Raw genomic sequence first — 8,041 nt, forward strand, 5'->3', positions numbered from 1 at the left:
TTTATTTTTTTTTTAAAGATTTATTTATTTATTATGTATACAACATTCTTTCCATGTATGCTTGTATGCTAGAAGAGGGCACCAGATCTCATTACAGATGGTTGTGAGCCACCATGTGGTTGCTGGGAATTGAACTCAGGACCTTTGGAGGAGCAGGCAATGCTCTTAACCACTGAGCCATCTCTCCAGCCCCAGCTTTTTTTTTTTTAACCTTCTCTTCCTGTTCGTAAGATGTCCGTATATGTCATACTGCACATTGCCACCCTTGAGGACGCCCACTGATGTCACTGCTGAATCAACAGAAATTCACAGTGCACCTAGTCAGCAGCCTGAAAGGACTTGAAATGTGTAAAGTGCTAGATAAATATTATTATTATCTTCTTTAATGTCCAGTTCAAGTTCTGCACAAAGGCAGGACCTGTGCTGTTAATTCCTGTCCTTAACTCCTGAGTGGGATAAGCCATGTGTCCTCTATTCGCATTTTTATCTCAGTATTAATACCGCTTTGTTCTGTTTTGTAATTTTCGAGAGGGTCGTTCTGTGTAGTCCAGGTCCGCCTTAGACTCCTCCCCTGCAGAACTGGTACCTCTGAGATTACTGGTGTGAGCTACCATACTCGGTAGAGTCATGTGATCAACACTTCTGAGATGGAAGCAGGAGGACCCAAAGTTCAAGTCCACCCACGGTTTCATAGTCCAAGGACAACTTGACCTATACGTGACTCTGTCTTGAAATATATGTATGTGCATGGACATGTGCATGCACACACTCGTGTGTGTGTGTCTGTATGTGCCCATGTGTGTGTGTGTGTTGGGGCTGGAGAGATTCAGAGGGTAAAACTGGTCAAGTAAGAGGACCTGAGTTCAAATCCCCACCACCCATGTAAATTCTGAGTGGGCAGGGTAATCCACTTGTAATTCCCATGTAAAAGGCAGGGACAGGGGATCCCCAGAGCAAGCTAGAGAGCTAAACTGACCACTGTCTTGATGAACAAGGTGGTGACTGATTGAGGAAAAAAAAAAAACCTGACACCATCCTTGGCCATCTACATGAATGTGCACACACAGATGCAAACAGGCACACACACCAAACACATGCAAAATATACATATATAAATACACACACCAAACACATGCAAAAACATACAAATATCCATGTTTGGTTTTTTTTAAAAAAGTTGTTTTCCTGAAGCAAAGTGAAGCATTGTTCTACTCCCCACACTTTGTTTTATTTCTAATGACACAAATATGTTTCTATGTGTAGGCATGTACGCAAGTGTGCCGGTGCCTGCAGAAGCCAGAAGACAGCGTCAGATCCCCTGGAGCTGTTTGCACCTAACATAGGTGCTGTGAACAGAACTCGGGGTCCTTCGGGAGAGCAGCAAGCATCCTTAGCCATCGAGCCCTCTTCCCAGCCCCGTGTTTCTTTCCCACACACCCCTACAGTTCTACAGTTCGAATCAAATGATGACTTGTTTCTGTGAACTGTAATTGGATTTCCGTTGTCATGGGGCTGTTGGGTTGTGTATTATTTTTGTCCTGAGTAAGTGTGGTTTGTATGATTCTAAAGGCTTGCTCCCGCCGAGAACGGGAAAGCTGATCTCCCTCCTAAGGAGTTGAAAACTTTTTTTTTAATTCCCTCAAGCTCTATTCAGATAAAACGTTTGATCGACTGTCAGTTTTTGAAAGTCTGTATTATGTCGTTAGAACTTTAAGTAGCTAGACAGAATACAGCCAGACTCTCAGAAGATGTCAAAACTGTGGTGGGTTTTTTTGTTTGTTTCTGGAGACAAGGTCATATATATATATATATTCTCCCAGGCTAACTTGACACTCGCTATATAGCCAAGGATGAACTTGCTCTTCCCATCCTCCTACCCCCTCCCAGAATGCCGTGGCTACAGGTTTGTGCCCCTGTGCCTGGATTCATGAAGTACCGGGGTTCAAATCCAGGGCCTTCTACATGCCAGGCAAACATTCTACCCACCGAGGTAATCCTTTAGCCCCTGCCTGACATGTCATTTCTTAGACAGTAATTTAACTCTGACGCAGCAAAGGCGTGCATGATCCCATCATTACAGCAGACAATTGCAAACTGCAACGGAAAATCATGTCCTAATTTTGCCACTGAGTCACCGCCTTACTTGGCCTCGGGTTTCCTGTCTGTAAAATGGGAATAATTAACACTTTCTTGTAAAATTCTCCTGAGCCTCCAAGGAAAGATCCAACAAAGGCACCAAGTGAGGTTCTATTAGTACTAATTGAAGTAAGTGTGAAATACAGCAGTTGTCTGGGTGAAGGGGGAAATCCTCACCGTCAGGGCAGGTAAGCTACGGCAGATGCCGCAGCAATTGCAGAATCCAGGCTGATTGTTTTCTTTTTCGTTTGTTTTGATTTGTTTGTTTGAAGCATTTTTATGATTTATTGTGTGTGTGTGTGTGTGTGTGTGTGTGTGTGTGTGTGTGTGCTCACAGAGTCTCCAGAAGAGGGCATTGGATCCCCCTGGAGCTGGAGTTATAGGAAGTTGTGAGCTACTTAAGGTGGCTTCTGAGAACCAACTTCAGGTCCTGTCTATGAGATGCGCTCTCGACCATCGAGCCATCTCTCCAGTCCCTCCCATGTTCTTTAAAAAATGCTTTTGGAAGCAGGGCCGTGGTGGTACACACCTTTAATCCCAGCACTCGGGGAGGCAGAGGCAGGTGGATCTCTGTGATTTCAAGGCCAGCCTGGTCTACAAGAGCTAGTTCCAAGGCAGGCTCCAAAGCTAGAGAGAAACCCTGTCTCAGGAAAAAAAAAAAAAAAGTCTTTTGGGGATGGGGGTGGAAGAAACAGACAGGGATGTCACTAATCATTCTGGAAAAACTCAACCCTACTCACTCAGCACCACCTGGGGAGTAGAACATTGTGTCAGACACTGTAAGAGACTCACAAGGGGCAGAGAAGGTCTCCACCCCGGAGTTTAACAGTTTAGAGGCTTGAAGCTTATCCTGGGCTCAGCCAGCTCCAGGGCACCTGGGCTACTGAGACACTGGTGTGTGCCTTAGTGTTAGTGCTGATCTGAGCAAGTAGCTAAGACCCATCACTGCTTGCTTATTTATTTATTTATTTATTTATTTATTTATTTATTTATCTATTTATTTATTTATTTATCTATTTATTTATTTATTTTTGTGCGTTAGTTTTTTGCCTGCATGTCTGTATGAGGGTGTCAGGTCCCCTGGAACTGCTGTTTCAGATAGTTGTGAACTGACATATGGGGGCTGGGAATTGAACCCCGTGTCCTCTGGAAGAGCAGTCTGTGCTCTTAACAGATGAGCCATCTCTCCAGTCTCCGTATTCATTATTTTACATTTCCATTTGTGTGTTTACTTGTTTGTTTTGGGACACCTGGGATTGAACCCAGGACCTTGTGTGTGTTAGCAAATGCTCTACCACTGAGCCACACAGCCAGCCTGAGGGGTCCCTAGGCAGGGGCTCTACCACCAACACACACCCCAGTTCCTCACGGGGGGGGGGGGGCTCCTAGGCTGGTGTTTTACAGTGGAGCCACGTCCCTAGACCCTGACTGGGGAATTGCAGGAAGTCTCTATCACTAAGCCACATCCCAGGCTTTGAAACTCATTCTGGCTTGGGATGAGCAAAAGAATTCGAAAATGATGGGTTCTTGAGTAGGGTAGGATTTAAGGGCGGGGCGGGGGGGGGGGGCAGGTGGAGGATATTTGGGATCAGAAAAAGCATGCTCAGTGTGTCACAGACTAAATCCCCTAATGCAGGGGAGGAAAGCACAAGGGGCTGCTGAACTCGGAGCCAGGATGGTGAGGCGCAGATTGGAATCTTCAGACGTCAGCAAGGTGGGGACAGGCTAGAGATGCATCTCGTGAGAATCGGGGGGAGGGGGAGGAAGCTTGTCATTTTGGACAGAATACCACCATGCTGCCAGCCACGCAGGTCCTACCAAGTGCCGGTTTCCTAGACTGACAGGAGCCTTTACCTCATCTCTCCAGTCAGCATACCGGAGACAGCTGGCTAACAACACAACACGGTCAAATGCTCATCATTCATACAGTCAGTGGCCAGCAGGAAAATCAGTGAAAGGGGCTGGAGAGATGGCTCAGTGGGTCAGAACACAGTCTGATCTTGCAGAGGATCCAGGTTCGAGTCCCAGTACCCACAACTTCCTGTGACTCCAGCTCCAGGGAGATCTTATGCCTAGTTGCATATCACGGCCCTCGGGAGGCACAGACAGGGGGTTCCAGGGTGGCCAGAGCTACACAGTGAGGCAAAACAAACAAAAAGCCCAGCTAAGGCAAGGGATTGTCAAAGAGGCTTAGCAAGTAAAGATATTCGCAAACTTGCCACCAGGTCTAATGACCCAAGTTCAGTCCCTGGAACCAACGTGTTAGAAGGAGAGAACTGACACCAGCAAGGTGTCCTCTGACCTTCATGTGCACCCCGTGGTGAGTGTACAGGAGGGCACACACGCACAGGCACACACACGTTAAATACACAAACAAATAGCATCAGAAACTATCTAGACCTTATAAAACTGCAATCCGCACACATCTCCTTATTTTGTCTTTCTTCCCATCCACTGATATTTCAGTCCATTTTCTAGACTAGAAGATGGAGACCCAGCGTACTGAAAAAAAGAAAAAAATGGGGATTTTACTTCTCAGCAAGGGTCTCAGGGCTCTGTTTGATTGTGTATGTATGTATGTGTGTGTGTGTGTTCATATGGATTCGGGTGCACATGTGTGTTCATATGCACATGCACAGGTGTGTGCATTCACGGAGATAGGAAACCTCTCGAGTCTTTCAACAGGCACCATTCAACTTTTTAGGGCTCTCTTATTGCTCTGGATTCCTCTAAATAGGCTAGTCTAGTTGGCCAGGGAGCCCCAAGAACTCACCTTTCCCCACCCTCCCAGGGCAGGGATTCCAAGCCAGTGCCACCACACCCACAGACTTTTTACAGGGGTTCTGGGGGCGAGACTCGAGTCCGAATGTTTGCCAGGCAAGCGTTTTGCCGATTGAGCCATCTCCCCAGCCCAGTTTTCCAACCGTCTTTTAATGACATGATGTCAGCTGCCCTCTCCCAAGGTAGTTTTCTCAAACAACTGATGTATTTATTCGTGATTTATTCCTCCCACGAGTATTTATTGAGGGCCTACTTTGTGCTAGGTCAGCAGCCAGAACTAGGTGTGTGATCCTGAGCTCTCTGTCCCCAAGCATTCAGGGAAGACATTCCAAAGGGAGAAAGGACTTCCCCACCTCCTACCCCACCCTGGTCCTTTGGCTTGTCTTTGCTGGTTAGTAAATGCCTTGACTTCCCCAACATACATTCTTCAAGCCACAGAGCATTGTAATCCTTTGCTATGTTGGCAACATAACCACTTATTACCAGCGCGAGATGTGTTTTGGGTAGGTCTGACTTTGGCAAGGGGCTAGCCTCATATCCAACTTAAAGTCCTGTATCTCTGGGACTTTTTATTTGAGAAATTGGGGCCAAGGCCACAACCACATACAGAGAAGCAAAATTTCCTGCCTTTCTAATGTGATGTGAAATAAAGCAGATCCGTATCTGCAATTACTGCTGAGAGCCGGATCAGGCTGACGGCGTTGGTGCGCATGCGTGCGTGCGTGCACATGTGTGCGTGTGCGGGCATGTGTGTGCGTGTGTGTGTGCGTACGTGTGCTTTCTGGGAAGGTAGTAAAGCAAGGTGGTTGGGAATACGATAACTTCTGTGCTGAAAAGAGTTTAAAATATCCCTGGGGGTGGGGCAGCAAGACTGTACAGTGGGCAAAGGCGCTTACTGCCAAGCCTGATGACAGGAGTTCAATCCCCAAGACCCATGTGGTAAGAGAGATTCAGTGCCCACCAGTTGTCCACACACATACTGTGGTGTCCACACACACACACACACACACACACACACACATACACACACACTCTAAATGTAATTTTTAAAATGTTTTTAATTTCCCTGGGGAGATGATTCAATCAGCTAAGTGTTTGCCATACAAGCACTAGGAGCTGAGTGCAATGCCCAGGACCCAGGTAAGAAACCTAGATCAGGAGGCACAGGGCACCCATGATCCCAGCACTTGGGAGGCAGTCACAGGAGGATCCCTCCCTAGGGCTTGCTACCCAGCGAGGCTAGCTGAATGAGAGAGCTTCAGGTTCTAGGAAGACCTCCAGCCTCCACAGACACACAAACACATACACACACACATACAGAAAATATAGGTTTTTTTTTAATTTCCCTGGAGGAACATCAGCTATGTTTGAGGTTATGCGCCATGCACAAGAGAATAATACCGGGCTGAGGCAAAAGTCCCCTAAAGAGCAGCCCTATAAAGGTGTGTTACTATGGCCAGCAGACACACACTCGGGATTTCAAAGGAGTGGAACCCCGCCGTGTGTGGTGTCTGTCTTCTACTTTCTTCCCCTTGGTAACTTCTGAGCACCCCTCCCCCACACACACACAATAAAACATTTATGAAACTCTCGCAGCAGAGAGTTAGGAATAGAGCCACGTGGGACATCCTGAGATGGGAAGTCACAAGTTCGGAAAGAGTCCTCTCTCTGCCCATAAAAACACCTAATCCCGCCTTGATTAGACACTGAGTCTAATCAAGTGTGTCTCCAGGCATTGCAAGCAGGTTTTCTAGGCAGGAAGAAGGGTGAAGTCTTTGCCTCTTTTACAGGGGTGAAGGCTGAGGTTCAGGGAGGCTTGGCAGAGTTGGAGATGAACGCCACGGCCTAGTGTCTAGTTTGTGAGCACTCTATCATTGAGACACATCCCCCTCCCCCAGCCCCTAGGCCAGGGTTTTCCGTAGGACTCAGCCCTTGTCCACCCCGTCCTGGCTGGTCAGAACCTACAAGGGTGTCCGAAAGAGCGTCTCTCTTCCACCCCTGCAGGTAACCCCGGGTATTGCTGGTCCAGGGAGGACCTTAGGTCTTACCTTGCAGCAGCCGGCTTGCCAGCAACCCTTGGCACTGGAGTTCTTGTCTGCAGACATCTTTCTGTGGTGGTGGAGGCTCCAGACACCCTGGTCCAGGGCATCTATCATAAAAAGGAATAACTTGACCTTGATCTTGGATGAATCATTGATTGCAGAGACGACGAGGAGAGTCAAAAGTCCCCCTTAAGTACAGCAGGGCCGGTAGTTTGGCAATCTAAGCGCCTGGGAGAGGGTGTGTTTCCCTAGTCATCATTGGGAATCTTAGTAATTGCCCAGGCTTCTTACTTCTTCACTGGAGGGGAGTCTGGTGTAATGGACTGTCTGGAGTGGGGGAGGTATCTGATTAACTAGTCTACTCTGGCTTCCACATTGGGAAGGGAGGGGTCGCTCTGAGAGTCTAAGGCGGGTAGTTTAGGGAACCAATTGGAACTAATTTCAAACGAGTTATCTCGGCTTTTCTCATTCCTAAATTTAATACCGGCCCGTGAGTGGGCGGCAGGATCAGTTTACACAAGCTCCAGTTGATCAGATCACAAGTTTTATTACCAACCGAGTCAGACCAGGCAGCAAGATTTGATTCTCTTTACTTCTGGAATGCTCTGTTTTACTAGTGAGCTCCCCCCACCCCCACCCCCAACTTGTATGCTCTTTAAAAAAAAAGAAGAGGGGAGGTGATCTCAAATCCCCCTACTTGTCATCTGTTGTAGCTTGATTTATTTAAGATTCATTTGTTTCAAACAAATCCTGCCCCAGTTTCTCCCAAGGTCGCCTCTTCCCCTGAAGTCCTTGGAGCGGTGTGTTTGACACCAGCTCAAAAAATCTTGTAGCTTCTCGCCTTTCCGCTCCCAGAGGAATCTGTTATTCAGCACTTCAAAGCCCAGGGCTTGTTTGCACCTCTTGTTTCAAACAATAGACCAAATTTCCTGTCACTGCCTCTCTTCAAAATCTGCCTACCCTGTGCTCTCTGGAACGATCCCGGCTGGGCTGCCTCTGCCACAGATGAAGCAGAAGGAGTCCTACACTCTTCCAGCCTGGGTCTCAGAGGCCTGAGGGGTCAAAGGGACAGACAACAGCTA

General features: G+C 47.5%; 1 protein-coding gene and 1 long non-coding RNA gene across 3 annotated transcripts in view; one reads left to right on the forward strand and one right to left on the reverse strand.

Annotated features, from left to right (window-relative positions):
• Window positions 1-1,530, forward strand: part of LOC126491934 (uncharacterized) — a 7,036-nt gene extending 5,506 nt beyond the window's left edge. The window contains exon 3 of the long non-coding RNA XR_007589496.1: window positions 1,264-1,530. This is a non-coding gene — a long non-coding RNA (uncharacterized lncRNA). The remainder of the gene's footprint in view (window positions 1-1,263) is intronic.
• The window catches only part of Cux1 (cut like homeobox 1), a 348,081-nt gene extending 340,403 nt beyond the window's left edge, over window positions 1-7,678 (reverse strand). Inside the window, exons 1-2 of one of the 2 annotated variants that reach the window (XM_050127924.1) lie at window positions 7,657-7,678; window positions 6,966-7,066 (exon numbers count right to left, since the gene is read on the reverse strand). In XM_050127924.1, the coding sequence (XP_049983881.1) occupies window positions 6,966-7,066; window positions 7,657-7,663 (108 nt within the window). In that variant the 5' untranslated portion in view covers window positions 7,664-7,678. Of the gene's footprint in view, window positions 1-6,965; window positions 7,273-7,656 lie in introns of those variants that run through there. The other variant, XM_050127927.1, reaches the window with a different exon arrangement.
• Between the last annotated feature and the right edge of the window lie 363 nt (window positions 7,679-8,041).

This window comes from Alexandromys fortis, unplaced genomic scaffold (assembly GCF_014885135.2).
Source record: "Alexandromys fortis isolate MF-2015 unplaced genomic scaffold, M_Fortis_MF-2015_v1.1 scaffold_291, whole genome shotgun sequence".
Taxonomy (NCBI): Eukaryota; Metazoa; Chordata; class Mammalia; order Rodentia; family Cricetidae; genus Alexandromys; species Alexandromys fortis.